The 17,418-nt window shown below is 43.9% G+C and overlaps 1 protein-coding gene across 1 annotated transcript in view; it reads left to right on the plus strand.

The window, feature by feature from the left end:
• The window catches only part of LOC111960968 (A disintegrin and metalloproteinase with thrombospondin motifs 20-like), a 140,620-nt gene that overhangs the window by 84,333 nt on the left and 38,869 nt on the right, over positions 1–17,418 (plus strand). The window contains 9 exon segments of the mRNA XM_070442987.1: positions 99–225; positions 301–511; positions 790–954; positions 1,563–1,733; positions 3,063–3,290; positions 7,619–7,783; positions 8,176–8,439; positions 8,893–9,054; positions 9,922–10,098. Of these exon segments, the coding sequence (XP_070299088.1) occupies positions 99–225; positions 301–511; positions 790–954; positions 1,563–1,733; positions 3,063–3,290; positions 7,619–7,783; positions 8,176–8,439; positions 8,893–9,054; positions 9,922–10,098 (1,670 nt within the window).

Consider the following 17,418-nt stretch of genomic DNA (forward strand, 5'->3'; position numbering starts at 1 on the left):
TCATTCTGAGCACCGTGGGTGGATATCTTACCGGTCACGTTGTCTGGCTCCACATTTTCCTAACAGAATCCCTGGTGTGTGTGTGTGTGTGTTCATAGGTGAGCGATGGCGCAAGGCAGCGTGTGTGAGGAAGAGTGACCACCTGGGGGTTTCTGACCAGCGCTGTGAGCCTCTACCCCGTCCCAACGCTGCCACTGAGCCATGTAACACTGACTGTGAACTCAGGTAGATACACACACACACACACACACTCACTGTATATCTGTTAAACAGACACTAACCCATATAGCCTGATTGCAGGTGGCACATAGCAGGGAAGAGTGAGTGCTCTGCTAAGTGCGGCCCTGGCTACCGGACCATGGACGTGCAGTGTATGAGGTACAGCTCGCTGAAGAGGCAGAGTGAGAGGTTGGAGGGGAGGGCCTGTTCTGACCTACCCAAACCACAGGCCAGAGAGGCCTGCCATGGGGACTGTCTGCTCAAGAGCTGGCAGTATAGCACCTGGTCCCAGGTCAGTGGAAACTACAGTCAAAGACACACATCATCTAAGTGAAAGATGATTATAATACTTGTTTTCACTACGTGATGCTATTGCACATTGTCTTGATAAAAAGCCTCTTCATTTCTCGTCTCCTCATGCATGACAGATGTTACTTGACTTTTGCTTCCGTGTTACTATAAGTGGACATGATATAGACTCGAGGTAGAAGTGGGTATGTTATACGTTTGGTGCAGTACAAGTTGAATGGTGAGTCTTATGCTGATTCTAACGTGTTGTGACGTGAGCAGTGTTCTAAGACGTGTGGTCGCGGGGTTCGTACCAGGGACTCCTACTGTATGAACAACCTGGGGAGGAGACTGGTGGACAGGGACTGTAGTGACTCCCTGAGACTGGTCACCGAGAGCTGCAACGACCAGGCCTGCCCTGGCTGGTCAGCCAGCGAGTGGAGCGAGGTACAGGACACACACACACATGCGCCTGCACACACACACACACACACACACACACACACACACAGACACAGACACACACACACACACACACATAAACACGTCTATAAACACACATTATATAAACATTCCTACACACATAATAACACACACATAAATACTGTATATACACGCTTTATAAACTATATGGGTATCAATGTAAACACACAGATTTGCTCTAACATGCACACACACACACTTTGAGGATAACATTTTACACATTTTACACACACACAATCACCCTCCCCACTCACACACGCCCTTCATACACACAAACAAGTTTAGACTTTATTCAACCTGATCTCATAGTTTCACTTCGGAATTTGCCGTAATTGGGTGAACGTCGATTTTTGACCCGTTAATTACACGTGGTTACAGGGTTAAAACAGAAACAACTCAAAGGGTTAAGCTTTGAGCCTCATCAAGTTTGAGCCAGTGCTGTGCATTTGTGTTTTTTTGTTTTGTTTTTGGACCTTTTCAAATGTCCAAAATCGACGGCTCTTTGTTGTGACCAACTTGACTTTATTAGTCTTCCTCCTACACCCCATCTTTCCCTCTGTGTTCCCTCCCAGTGCTTGGTGACGTGTGGGAAGGGGATGAGGCACAGGCAGGTGTCCTGTAGCATGGGGGTAGGAGAGGAGAAGCTGAGCGAACACTTCTGTGACCCGAACACTAAGCCTCCGGCTGTGGGGAGCTGTGAGCTGCCAGAGTGTGCCTCCTGGCAGGTCGGAGTCTGGGGACCGGTGAGTCCAGATGGATCTGTGTGTGTGTGTGTCTGACAGAATCAGATTCTTGGTGTGCATCTGTGTTTGAATCTTAGTGTGTGCATAGGAGTGCAATAGTTAATTTTGGAGTATGTGACATTATAGTGTGTGTTATTTATGTCTGGTTGTACATACAGTATATCCCCTTCTTTTCCCTGTGTGTGTCGGTGGTGTTTGTCTGTGTGTCTGTGTGTGGGGTCAGATTTATTCCGACAGGATATGAGGGCAGAGTGAAAACGCTAGGGAGGAAATGGCAGCTCAAGTCAGAGCACACCACTCCATAACTCACCAGGCTGTTAGGTTTCCCCACTGCCTTAGAAGGAGCCACACACACACACACACACTCACACACACCTTGTGAGTCTGCTAGTCCAATACTCTCAGTCTATACGCTAGAGGTCTTCACGAGTCCAAGAAGTTGGACCCAAGGGCAATCAGACCCGACCGGAATGGACCTGAGGATAACTCGACCTAGACCAGACCCGATTGGACCCAAGTGACAAAATAATATGTTTATCAGCCAAGTTGCTCTTCTGGTTAACGAGTCTTTTATATGTTGGCTAAGTTTTCTATAACTCAATTAATTTACCTTATTAGCATAAAATAAATATGCTGTAGGCTATGCAGAGCCGTGGTTGGGTCCATTTTGATCCACTCAGCTGTAATTACATAGACCCCGGGACCTGATGACAATCAAACAGGAGCCAACCCTGACCCGAGGAAAAGTTAGAATTTCAGACCCGAACTCGATTGGGCCGTAGTCGGGTCTCGGGTATGTCTGGTCCACTCAGACCCATGAAGACCTATACTATACGCACACCCGGTCTGGAGATTTGAATTTTGAAATTATTGAATAAATAAATGAATGAGCAAATTAGCGAATAAATAAATGAATGAGCAATTTAGCGAATTAAGGAATGTCTTTGACCATTCATTGACTCAGCTGAACGAGTTGGCGGGCGGGATACTCAGATACTTCTATTGACAGAGCTGGTATATATCTGTCTGTTAATACCTATGTAATCATAATCTACTGCCCAAATAAACCTATCCTGCAGCACTTCCTCCACCAACTCAACACCAAATGTGCACCCCTACACACACACACACACACACAGCGATCTGGGGTAGAAGGTGAGCATCTGGGGAGGTAGTAGGCTTCAATTACACTGAGTTAGACTGGGCTTAGCTGGGCTAGACTCTGTGTGAGTTAAAACTGCGTCCACCCTTCCTTGAAGTAATCACGGATCTGCTAGCCAAGGTTTTACTGTCTGACCCTGTGTGTCTCTCTCCTGTGTGTTGTTGCAGTGTGCGGTGACGTGTGGCCATAGTTACCAGATGCGGGCTGTGAGGTGTGTGTCAGGGGCGTATGGTGACACGGTGGATGACAGGGAGTGTAACGCTGCATCCAGACCCAGGGACAGCCAGGACTGTGAGGTGGCACCGTGTCCCTGGGCCTCTCCTCAACACAGCACCGTCCGCCCTGACAGCTCTGGTCAGCTCTTCACACAGTGGAGATACGGCTCCTGGACCACGGTGAACACAGCAACGGCTCACACACACACACACCCTTATATAGGCCCATACACACTCACCTATACAGTAGTGCTCATACTGGTACAGTAGTTTCTAAAATGCAGCACACACCCCTGCTTCACACACCCCTGCTTCACACACCCGCTCCCTCATCCTGGCCTAGGCAGTCTGTCAGCCTTGTTTAGGCTTCTGTCTGTCTAATGCTTTGCATTGTTTTCCAGTGCAAATGAAAACCAGGTCTAAACACCAGGCTTGGGTTTCAAACATGAATCTCAGACTATCAGTAATGTCTGACAGAGAGGCGGTGAGCTCGCATGTCTAAGAGGAGGCTAGCGCAAGTGTGGTCCCTCCGACAAAAACACACGTACATTTCCCTCAGAAGTGAAACTTTTGATTGCTGTAGGTATTTACCGCTTGGTAATGTTCACCTTGTCCTCCTGTTGAGTTCGCTAGAACTAGAATATCACCAGGTGAAAACCTTATGGAGTAGTCTTTAATGAAGACAGAGAGAGAGAATGACCAATTATTCACACAGTTTGTTACAGTTACAGAGGAAGTGGTGTCTCAAACGTTTGTTGAAAGAGACTGTTGTTATATACCAGTATGAGTTGATATACTAAGCTACAGGACTGTTTCGCTAACACAGACTGGAATATATTCCGGGACCCAATTTGAGGAGTTTACCACATCAGTCACCGACTTCATTAATAAGTACATTGACGCCGTCGTCCCCACTGTGACCGTACCTACAGTACATATCCCAACAAGAAGCCAGACAACATCCGCACTGAGCTAAAGGCTTGAGCTGCCACTTTCAAGGAGCGGGGCGCTAACCCGGGCGCTTATAAGAAATTCCGCTACGCCTTTCGGCGGACCATGAAACAGGCAAAGCGTCAATACAGGACTAAGATCGAATCCTACTGCACCGGTTCTGACGCTCGTCCGATGTGGCAAGGCTTGCAAACTATCATGGATTACAAAGTGAAACCCAGCCACGAGCAACATTGAACCATGCGTGAGAACACCAGCTGTTTCGAATGACTGTGTGGTCTCGCTCTCCATAGGCCAGACGGATGATCAGGATGCGTACTCAGAGCATGCGCTGACCAGCTGGCAAGTGTTTTCACGTACATTTTGCCCAAGAACGCCAAGGTAACCTGTCTAAATGACTATCACCCCGTAGCACTCACATCTGTAGCCATGAAATGCTTTGAAAGGCTGGTCATGGCTCACATGAACACCATCATCCCAGACACCCTGGACGCACTCCAATAACGCATATTGTCCCAACACATCCACAGAGGACCAAATCTCAATTGCACTCCACACTGCCCTTTTACCCACTTGGATAAAAGGAACACCTACGTGAGAATGCTGTTCATTGACTACAGCTCAGCGTTCAACACCATGGTGCCCTCCAAGCTCATCACTAAGCTAAGGACCCTGAACACTGAACACCTTCCTCTGCAACTGGATCCTGGACTTCCTGACGGGCCGCCCCCAGGTGGTGAGGGTATGCAACAACGCATCCGCCACGCTGGCCTTCAGCACGGGGGCCCTCATGGTTGCGTGCTTAGTCCCCTCCTGTACTCGTTGTTCACCCACGATTCAACCTACACCATTATCAAGTTTGCTGACACGTGGGCCTAAATCATCGACGGCGATGAGGCAACCTATAGAGAGGAGGTCAGAGACCTGGCAGTGTGATGCCCAGACAACAACCTTTCCCTCAACATCAGCAAGACAAAGGAGAGCTGATCGTGGACTACAGGAAACGGAGGGTCGAGCGCGTCCACATCGACAGGGCTGTAGTGGAGCGGGTCTAGAGCTTCAATTTCCTTGGTGTCCACATCACTAAGGACCTATCATGGTCAAAACACACCAACACAGCCGTGAACAGGCCACGAAAAGTCCTCTTCCCCCTCAGGAGCCTGACAAGATTTGGCATGGGTCCTCAGATCCTCGAAAAAGTAATACAGCTGCACCATTGAGAGCATCTTGACTGGCTACATCACCACTTGGTATGGCAACTGCTTGGCATCCGACCGCAAAGTGCTACAGATTGTAGTGCGTTTTGCCCAGTACATCACTGGGGCCGAGCTCCCTGCCATCCAGGACCTCTATAATAGGCGGTGTCAGAGTAAGGCCCTAAATATTTACTCCAGCCACCCAAGTCATAGACTGTTAACTCTGCTACCGCACGGTAAGCAGTACTGATGCACCAAGTCTGGAACCAACAGGACCCTGAACAGCTTCTAACCCCAAGCCATAAGACTGCTAAATAGTTAGTCCGTGTAGCTATTTTACTATCTGCATTGTCCCTTTTTGCAGTAACTTTTTTGGATTCATCACTACACTGCTGCTACTGTTTACTACCTGTCACTAGCATTGAAGATGGGTCGTGGATGGGTCTTCCAGTTATGTACATTTACACCTCAGTTACCGCGTACTCCTGCACATCAACTCAGTACTGGTACCCCTTGTGTATAGACAGCCAAGTTATCATTACTCATTATGTACAGTGGGGAGAACAAGTATTTGATACACTGCCGATTTTGCAGGTTTTCCTACTTACAAAGCATGTAGAGGTCTGTAATTTTTATCATAGGTACACTTCAACTGTGAGAGACGGAATCTAAAACAAGAATCCAGAAAATCACATTGTATGATTTTTAAGTAATTAATTTGCATTTTATTGCATGACATAAGTATTTGATCACCTACCAACCAGTAAGAATTCCGGCTCTCACAGACCTGTTCGTTTTTCTTTAAGAAGCCCTCCTGTTCTCAACTCATTACCTGTATTAACTGCACCTGTTTGAACTCGTTACCTGTATAAAAGACACCTGTCCACACACTCAATCAAACAGACTCCAACCTCTCCACAATGGCCAKGACCAGAGAGCTGTGTAAGGACATCAGGGATAAAATTGTAGACCTGCACAAGGCTGGGATGGGCTACAGGACAATAGGCAAGCAGCTTGGTGAGAAGGCAACAACTGTTGGCGCAATTATTAGAAAATGGAAGAAGTTCAAGATGACGGTCAATCACCCTCGGTCTTGGGCTCCATGCAAGATCTCACCTCGTGGGGCATCAATGATCATGAGGAAGGTGAGGGATCAGCCCAGAACAACACGGCAGGACCTGGTCAATGACCTGAAGAGAGCTGGGACCACAGTCTCAAAGAAAACCATTAGTAACACACTACGCCGTCATGGATTAAAATCCTGCAGCGCACGCAAGGTCCCCCTGCTCAAGCCAGCGCATGTCCAGGCCCGTCTGAAGTTTGCCAATGACCARCTGGATGATCCAGAGGAGGAATGGGAGAAGGTCATGTGGTCTGATGAGACAAAAATAGAGCTTTTTGGTCTAAACTCCACTCGCCGTGTTTGGAGGAAGAAGAAGGATGAGTACAACCCCAAGAACACCATCCCAACCGTGAAGCATGGCGGTGGAAACATAATTCTTTGGGAATGCTTTTCTGCAAAGGGGACAGGACGACTGCACCGTATTGAGGGGAGGATGGATGGGGCCATGTATCGCGAGATCTTGGCCAACAACCTCCTTCCCTCAGTAAGAGCATTGAAGATGGGTCGTGGKTGGGTCTTCCAGCATGACAACGACCCGAAACACACAGCCAGGGCAACTAAGGAGTGGCTCCGTAAGAAGCATCTCAAGGTCCTGGAGTGGCCTAGCCAGTCTCCAGACCTGAACRCAATAGAAAATCTTTGGAGGGAGCTGAAAGTCCGTATTGCCCAGCGACAGCCCCGAAACCTGAAGGATCTGGAGAAGGTCTGTATGGAGGAGTGAGCCAAAATCCCTGCTGCAGTGTGTGCAAACCTGGTCAAGAACTACAGGAAACGTATGATCTCTGTAATTGCAAACAAAGGTTTCTGTACCAAATATTAAGTTCTGCTTTTCTGATGTATCAAATACTTATGTCATGCAATAAAATGCAAATTAATTACTTAAAAATCATACAATGTGATTTTCTGGATTTTTGTTTTAGATTCCGTCTCTCACAGTTGAAGTGTACCTATGATAAAAATTACAGACCTCTACATGCTTTGTAAGTAGGAAAACCTGCAAAATCGGCAGTGTATCAAATACTTCTTCTCCGCACTGTATCTATTATTACTTTTATTATTACCTGTTTTACTTTTCTATTATTTCTCTACTTTCTTTCTCTCTGCATTGTAGGGAAGGGCCCATAAGCATTTCACTGTTTGATTTGTACTATTAGATATAGAAGGGAGACAGTTTGACACAATGCTTTTACTATACGTCTGATCTTAAATGTTTGTGTTCCTCTGTGTGCCTGTCTCAGTGCTCTGTCTCCTGTGGGAAAGGGAAGCGTGCCCGTTACGTCAGCTGTCGGGACGCCCAGGGTGGAGTGGCAGACGAGTCCTACTGTGCCCAGCTGCTCCGGCCCCCAGAATCCTCAGCCTGCTTCAGCCCGTGTGGCCAGTGGCGCTCTTGGGAGTGGTCTCCTGTATGTTATAGTTGTAATTTTTCCAACTCTATTAGTATAAATATATGTCAACAGCTATTTTGTAGTAAAGTTGCCTTTACTACTGAAAGAATGCATCACTTATGTCTGATGATTTGATCTTCTCTCTGCTCTCTGCCCAGTGTTCAGTGATATGACCTTTTCTATTCTCTGCCCAGTGTTCAGTGATATGACCTTGTCTATTCTCTGCCCAGTGTTCAGTGATATGACCGTGTCTATTCTCTGCCCAGTGTTCAGTGATATGACCTTGTCTATTCTTTGCCCAGTGTTCAGTGATATGACCTTGTCTATTCTCTGCCCAGTGTTCAGTGATATGACCTTGTCTATTCTCTGCCCAGTGTTCAGTGATATGACCTTGTCTATTCTCTGCCCAGTGTTCAGTGACGTGTGGTGTGGGCCGGGCTACCAGGCAGGTGGTGTGCAGTAACTACCACCACCAGGTTGACGAGTCCTTCTGCGATCAGGACGAGAGGCCCAGCACAGAGCAGGAGTGTACAGGCGGCCCCTGCCCCTCCGTGTACCGCCAGAGGCCCAACGACCAGCCCTACAGCCCCCACGACCCCGCCACCCACCCGGGACACAGCAGCTGGAACGTCCCCTCGGCAGACAACCAGTGGAGGACGGGACCCTGGGGAGGAGTATGTACAGAACCATAGGACCATGTCACCTGACCATGCCATTCCTGGTCGGGTTACATGGTCAAGAAAACCCCCTGGCACTTCGATACCATCTCCATTCACTGCTCTGTCTCACTTAATTGTCTAACTGCGTGCTGCTGTATCTCACATAGAGATCTCTTACTGAGACAGCAAGGATGTGATGTGTAACTGTAATTGGTTGCAGAAAATACCTGCTGCGTAGTTCAAGGCTGTTCTATGTGTCATGTTATCCTTCTAAGGCCGATGCTTTCCATCTGTGTGTGGACCAAGTGTACTCTAACTCCACAGTGTACTCTAACTCCACAGTGTACTCTAACTCCACAGTGTACTCTAACTCCACAGCTGGCTTTGGTTTACATTGCAGCTGGTCTGTACAAAGTTGTCTGTGTGTGTTTCCCCTCTGTCTGTAACACACTCTGTGCCCGTCCATAGTGCTCCAGTACGTGTGCAGGGGGCTTCCAGAGGAGGGTGGTGGTGTGTCAGGATGCGGAGGGTCGCAGCACCAGCCACTGTGACCAGAGGGTCAAACCTGCAGAGTCCAAGAACTGCGACTCAGGACCTTGCCCTCTGTGGAACTACGGCGTCTGGGGAGAGGTCAGTACACAGGCAGTACAAGGACTATGTGCATCCCTTTCCTGCAGTCAAATGACCTAGTGGCCTCATGGGTGGAATGTTATTAATATTTCATACTTAGTTTTTATTTATTTTTGACACTGACAATCCGGTGTTTCTATGTCAAACGGTTTTGTTATATTTCAGTCTTCTGTGATGTATATAAATTGTAGTATTGGGATGCAAACTCAAAATATTATACATTCAACTCTATATCTGACATGGTACAGGTGTCTTCTTTTTTGTAAGTCCATAGCCATGTGTGTTAGGTGTATACTTTTGTTTCAAAAAAGATTTGTTTAAGACTACCAAGAAACACCCTGTGACCCTGATTTAGCCCACTGCAGTAAAAGGTTATTAAGCAGATCTGCTTCGGTTAAACAACACTACAACAATACAGTCCACTACTAAACTACAGATACCCATTTCAGACACCTGGGCATGCAATATAATCCACTACTAAACTACAGATACCCATTTCAGACTCCTGGGCATGCAAATATAAGTTCCACTACTTAGAATCTACAGAACCCATTTCAGACTCCTGGGCATGCAATACAGTCCACTACTAAACTACAGATACCCATTTCAGACTCCTGGGCATGCAATACAGTCCACTACTAAACTACAGATACCAATTTCAGACTCCTGGGCATGCAATACAGTCCACTACTAAACTACAGATACCCATTTCAGACTCCTGGGCATGTGTCAATAGTCTAAAGTCACTTCCTTTCCTCTGCACCTCTTCATCTAATCCTGCCCTGAAAGAAGATCTATTGACATACTGTACTTAGGAGCCTGCTGAATACTCAGTGACCCCCCTCATCTTCCCTTGTTGCCTCTCAGTGTACCCAGACGTGTGGTGGAGGCAGGAGGACGCGCCAGGTGGTATGCCAACGGCCCAACGGTCAAAGACTCAACGACCACAACTGTGACATCCTGGACAAGCCTCCCGACGTGGAGCAGTGTAACCTGGACCTGTGCCCGGGCAGCGCATCCTGGCACCGCCGACCATGGAAGCCGGTACGATAGTACTTCCTCTTCCCTAACTCCCCCTTGACTTCCTCCTTCACTGGGGCGCGTCACCGTGAGTAGACATGGGGGTGTGCTTAAATTACAGCGAGTGTACTTCTGGCCGTCCGCTAGCAGCTAGCGACTAGCAGCTAGAGGCTAGCGGCTAGCTTACTGTGTTTTAGGGGTTCTGTAAGGAGAGTTAATGGAGCGCTAGCATCAGCGCTAGGCTACGTTAGCCCCAGCCCACCTACACTGGGCCCTGCAGTGGCATGGTGCTGATTAGAAACAAGGGAGAGGGAGAACACACACAGAATGCTGCTCCACATTGGGAATCATCAGAAACACATGGTTCCCATTTGGAACTTAGGCTGAAAAATTAAAACTATAAATTAGAAGGACAATGTTGTCCAACAATGCCATATATTTGTAGAGGCGAATTAATAACTCTAAATATATTTATTTCATATGTGAAGCGTGAAGTACATTTTTTTTTTGTGATTGCTGTCTCACCCTGTAACCGAAGTACACAAGTGTATATTTGTGTATAAGAGTTTTTAATATTATTACTTTATCAAACAGCAACAAATGACTGTTACTGTGTTTTGTGTATGTGTCTTTGTACAGTGTGATTTTATTTTTAGTGGCTAGGTTTCATAACTGAATATGATATTTCATATTTCTACTGGTGCTTTTCGGTCTGATCCTTTAAGTCTCATGAACAATGACAGTTTGTACAGAGGAACATATTTTAAAAACAACAGTATGTTTGTTAATATTTTTTATGTTATGAAAATAGTTTTTTTTTAAAGACTCATAAATTAAGGATGAAACGCAGTTTTCAAAAGTGTCATGTCTCTTAGAATGTTATATTTAAGATGTTTTCACAGTTCTACCATCCCTGTGTAGTCCTCATGTGCGGACAAAATTAACTGCCAATGAATTATAAATCACAAAATGTAAAAAGAGTAACTATAGGACACTATAGATCGAGAAATAAAACTTTATTTTAGGGTTAAATTTGAATTGGCTTAGACAAAATGCTTAGACAAATACTGTTGCTGAAATAGGAAGAAAGTTATAATGCCCGTGCAAGGCAAATATCAGGTGCGTTAAGTCATGTTAACTAGTACTGTAGCTACAACGGCTAGGCGCTCACCTTCTCCACTTCAGGGATCACAAAACTGAAAATCGTACAGGGATCACTGGTTCGGCAAAACACTCAACATCACCTCAGAATACACTCTCCCTCACCAGTACACGTGTTGTATATTTCCTGTCTTCTCGTAAATGTGTTAATTGGTCATAGTGGCACAAACGATTTGAACGTTTGCCTTGTATGGTGACCACTTTGTCTCTACTGTAAAACTACACTAAAGTAAAGGAGAATTTTACATCAAAATGCTGTTTACAGTTGGGTTTCTATAGAAACACCAGTCGGCCATTTTGATGTCAGAGAATTTGTCATTTTATCTTTACCTGTGATTAGTTGGCTGTAGGGGCTCTTAACAGACTGACATAACAGTAGGTTGGCCAATATGTTTAGCACAAGAGTCACTATAAAATTGGTTTTATTGTAGAACTTATTCACAGGTCATATAGCTGATATATTTATCTAGTTTACAGTGCATTTGGAAAGTATTCAGCCCCCTTTACTTTTTCGACATTTTGTTACGTTGCAGCCTTATTCTTGAATGGATTAAATCGATTTTTTTACTCAGCAATCTACAAACAATATCCCATAATGACAAAGCAAAAACTGTTTTTTAGACATTTTTGCAAATGTATATTAAAATAAAAAATGAAATGACATTTACATAATGTGCACCTTTGGAAGCGATTTCAGCCTCAATTCTTCTTGGGTATGACGCTACAATCTTGGCACACCTGTATTTGTGGAGTTTCTCCCATTCTTCTCTGCAGATCCTCTCAAACTCTGTCAGGTTGGATGTGGAGCATTGCTTCACAGCTATTTTCAGGTCTCCAGAGATGTTCAATTGGGTTCAATACAACTAATGAATTGCATAATTTGGTTTGATTTAACATCAAATAAACAATCACTAAAGGGCCCAAATGTAACATTAGCCGCCTGCTCTGGTTTCAAACCTAAGCTATGACAAGAACCATGCTTGAAGAACTGGGGCTGAGTGTCTGAGGTCCTGAGTGCTCTGGAGCAGGTTTTCATCAAGGATCTCTCTGTACTTTGCGCCGTTCATCTTTCACTCGATCCTGACTAGTCTCCCAGTCCCAGCCGCTGAAAAACATCCCCACAGCATGATGCTGCCACCACCATGCTTCACTGTAGAGATGGTGCCAGGTTTCCTCCAGACGTGACGCTTGGCATTCAGGCAAAAGCGTTCAATCTTAGCATCATCAGACCAGAGAATCTTGTTTCTAATGGTCTGAGAGTCTTTTAGGTGCCTTTTGGCAAACTCCAAGCGGGTTGTCATGTGCCTTTTACTGAGGAGTAGTTGCGTCTTGCCACTTTACCATAAAGACCTGATTGTTGGAGTGCTGCAGAGATGGTTGTCCTTCTGGAAGGTTCACCCATCTCCACAGAGGAACTCTGGAGCTCTGTCCGAGTGAACATCGGGTTCTTGGTCACCTCCCTGACCAAGGCCCTTCTCCCCGATTGCTCAGTTTGGCCGGGTGGCCAGCTCTAGGAAGAGTCTTGGTGTTTCCAAACTTCCATTTAAGAATGATGGAGGCCACTGTGTTCTTGAGGACCTTCAATGCTGCAGACATTTTTTGGTACCCTTCCCCAGGTCTGTGCCTCGACACAATCCTGTCTCGGAGCTCTAAGGACAATTCCTTCAACCTCATGGCTTGATTCTTGCTCTGACATTCACTGTCAACTATGGGACCTTATATAGACAGGTGTGCCTTTCCAAATCAATTGAATTTTCAACAGGTGGACTCCAATCAAGTTGTAGAAACATCTCAAGGATGATCAATGGAAACGGGATGCACCTGAGCTCAATTTTGAGTATCATAGCAAAGTGTCTGAATACTTATGAATAAGGTATTTCAGTTTTTTATTGGTAATAAATGTGCAAAAAATGCTTAACCTGTTTTCACTTTGTCATTATGGGGTATTGTGTGTAGATTGATGAAACAAATATATAATTTCATACATTTTAGAATAAGGCTGTAACGTAACAAAATGTGGAAAGAGGGAAGGGTGTTAATACTTCCCAAAGGCCCTGTATGTTAATGCAGTAGCAAGATAAATGCAGTCTATTATGATGCACAAACATCAAACTATGCAATCCAGTTTTTAAAGCTCTACGATTTTATTGTAGATGAACTTCCTGTAGATGTGGCTTCTACTGTAGATGTGGCTTTCATCTTAATTAAAGTCTGATAGCTCAAAAGATACAACTAACTGAATTGGCATCTGCAAATCTCGTACCAACTGAAGCACACAAATACCTCTCTCATGATATTGTAGTCATTTGTTGCTGTTTCACTTTTTCTGGGGCCAGTTTTTATATGTCTGAAGGATTTTTCAAATGAAACGTATTTATTTGTTTACAATAGTTTATTTATTGTTGCAGTTTTAATGTTTTATTTGTTTCAGTTTAGATATATGTAACACTTGGGTTGAACTATCTGTCATAACCTTCGTAGTCGTGAACCTGGCCATGGCATCCCATAACTGATCCATACATTTCAAAACAATTCATGTCCAACTACTACATCTTGCTTGATGGCTAGCCAGCCAGTTGTCATATATTATATTTAATGTCCTACGACCACAGGAGACTGCTGAGGGGAAAACAGCTCATAATAATGGCCAGAACGGAGCAAATGGAATGGCATCAAACACATGGAAATCATGTGTTTGATGTATTTGATACAATTCCACTGATTCCGCTCCAGTCATTACAATGAGCCCGTTCTCCATAATTAAGGTGCCACCAACCTCCTGTGCCATGTTTCACCTAATACTAAGTGAAACATGGTTTCACGTGTGATAGCAAGGTGAAGTCTGTCTGACACATAGTTCATTTGAAGTGTTACCAAAATGGCTCTGTGTTTGTGTTGACCGTAAGCTCTCCTGTGAGGTCCACTCTGGGCTCTCTTGTCCTCTTCCTCCTTCCGTTTCAAGACATTCACTCCATCCAAGACTCCTACTCCGCCTCGCCAGCCCAGTCGCCACCTCGCGGCTCCCAATTTTTTTTACCCAAGGTGCTTAGTGTAAGTGCTGTGGGGCAACAGTGCTTTGCTTCTTTTTTTGTGTGTTGAAATGTTATTCATCTTTTTCTATTTATTTCATTCACATGCAAAAATACATAAACATGTTGAAATAGCTTTTCCAACTGTAAAGAATATTAAAGAAACATAACGGTTGTGACATTTGTGTTGTTTTTCTATGTAGTATCATGCTGTGATACTTGGCAAGTGTTGCATTCTTTGGCAATGGCATTTGCTCCATAACTTCAAAGTCATATAGTTGAGCATGTACTTTCTATGCTCATCGTAGTATAGAAAATAGCATCATAGGTTCTCTGTGTGCTTATCTGATTTGAGTTTAAACCAAATACATTCTAAAATATATACTACACTGAGCAAAAAGTACTGAGACCTAAAGGCCCACATCTGAAGCAAGCTGAACCCCCGCCCAAAAGTTGTACACAGGCTAACTTCAGACACAAACTTCAAGATAAATGTTTCGGTTTAATTATATCCCTATGGCATTTCATACACAATATATAATGCAATATTTGTTGATAGAAAGGAATTAAACAATGTCAATCATGTCCTTTTCTTAAACAGAACAAAATCCATTGCAGTACCTCCTGATGTCTCTGTACACCTCATCAAGATCCAACAATCTGAGCTTTTCTTAATAGCATAAAAGTGTGCTTTCTAACGTAGCATAAACAGTATATATTAAAACCCACACTAAATAATATTGATCCATTAGTTGCATATTTGGTAATCCATACATGCATATGACTGACGCGCTGCAGACAACTACCCAAATGTCTATATCTGATTGGAACCAAGCCTATTCAATCTCTTTACATAAACATATTACCATAAACACTTCAATCACTTACATAGATTCAGTTCTCAAAAATTGTTGTTCCATATTCATAACAATGGTCGCTGTCTGCTTAGAAGTATAGTGTGGTATCATTGGGATCAATATCATCTAGCCAGTCATAAACTATACTGCTTAGCCTAACTGCTCATGAATACATACTGTACAGTATTCCTGTCTGTATGTATGCCTCCTTGAGGTTATAGAACTGTACTGTTCACCGTAAGCCTATAGCGATGGCTCGGTTGATAGTAGTTCAGTTTGTGATCCTTGGTATTTGACCAACCATTGACCTCACTCCCTTGAGCAGTCTTATCTAATGATCAGAAACGCTAGCCATCTTTTTGGGACATGCTTGTTATAAATATGGTCTGTACAATTTCTACCTATAATTTTTTGGGTTATTTCCACCCCTGTCACATAGTGTAAAACGGACTGCAGGCTTTATTCATATCGTTATTATATATTTTTTTACATAATTTACATAACTCAAGAGAAAACATACTTACTCTAAATCCAACTTTGGCACAGGCTGGCACATCTGTTTACAATTGTAGTAATAGGGCTCTCTCCGTAATGCCTTTGGCTGGAGACCAACAGAGTATTCAGTTTTACTACAAAAATAATTGGTATAAATCGATGTTGGCAAGCTTGTTATATTTGAAGAGGTCCCAAATTGAAACCTGAAAAAAGTGTTTATAGAATATTGTTGATGGATTAATTTGTGCCTTTCGCTGTTGTATTTTATCATGCTTCCACATATAGAGGAGGGTATTTTAACAGGACAAATAAAAGAAGCAGAGCCAATACCTCAGCTAATGCCATGGAGTTGACGTTTTTATCTTTTTATACTGGCCTCTAATAGCCATGTATCTATAACCAATTTTTAGCTTGTACAAATAAATATTTTTAGGGTGTACAAATGCTATCCCCCATCCCAACTTCTAAGCAGTATGCTAAGCTATGCAATAGTAACTTAGACCATTTTTCATACAAAATAACCCATACAGCGACAGGGAAGTGTATTGAGTGAACATGAACCTGAAACCCTGAGGTAATTATTTGACTAAACGGTTCAGTTACATAGTGAATCACGCATAACATTTACATAAGATGAATTTAAACAAGATGAAAGTTTAGATTCCTTTTCTGTGAAATGTCGTGTTGAAAGAAAGTCCTGTATCAAGTGGTGTCCTGTTGAGACGCAACGTTTATTAGAGCCTTATGGTCTGTCTGGTGAGCGAGAGGAAATAGCATAGCTTTGGAGCTTTCGGATTTCCTGAAATACTTCTTGTGGTTGGCATAATTGAACCTTACCTTACTTTGAGGGGTGGCCCTTCACTTTTTTTAATCTATTTTATTTTTATTTAACCTTTGTTTATACAGGTTTTTCTCATTGAGATAAAATAAATTTTTCAAGAGAGACCTGGTCAGTGATCTCAAATAATTTTGTACTTTATTAAGCTATGGTAACGACTTGTGTTTTCGCAGTGATTAGCGTTTTCAATCATTGAGACAGTATTCGGTAACAAACAGTCATGAATGAGTTAGATGCTGGACTACAGATGCCTCCATATGGAATTCCTGTAATCTTTGTGGCTATGTACAGTGAGGGAAAAAAGTATTTGATCCCCTGCTGATTTTGTACGTTTGCCCACTGACAAAGAAATGATCAGTCTATAATTTTAATGGTAGGTTTATTTGAACAGTGAGAGACAGAATAACAACAAAAATATCCAGAAAAACGCATGCCAAAAATGTTATAAATTGATTTGCATTTTAATGAGGGAAATAAGTATTTGACCCCCTCTCAATCAGAAAGATTTCTGGCTCCCAGGTGTCTTTCATACAGGTAACGAGCTGAGATTAGGAGCACACTCTTAAAGGGAGTGCTCCTAATCTCAGTTTCTTACCTGTATAAAAGATACCTGTCCACAGAAGCAATCAATCAATCAGATTCCAAACTCTCCACCATGGCCAAGACCAAAGAGCTCTCCAAGGATGTCAGGGACAAGATTGTAGACCTACACAAGGCTGGAATGGGCTACAAGACCATCGCCAAGCAGCTTGGTGAGAAGGTGACAACAGTTTCTGRGATTATTCGCAAATGGAAGAAACACAAAAMAACTGTCAATCTCCCTCAGCCTGGGGCTCCATGCAAGATCTCACCTAGTGGAGTTGCAATGATCATGAGAACGGTGAGGAATCAGCCCAGAACTACACAGGAGGATCTTGTCAATGATCTCAAGGCAGCTGGGACCATAGTCATCAAGAAAACAATT

Source organism: Salvelinus sp. IW2-2015, linkage group LG4q.1:29 (assembly GCF_002910315.2).
Source record: "Salvelinus sp. IW2-2015 linkage group LG4q.1:29, ASM291031v2, whole genome shotgun sequence".
NCBI lineage: Eukaryota > Metazoa > Chordata > Actinopteri > Salmoniformes > Salmonidae > Salvelinus > Salvelinus sp. IW2-2015.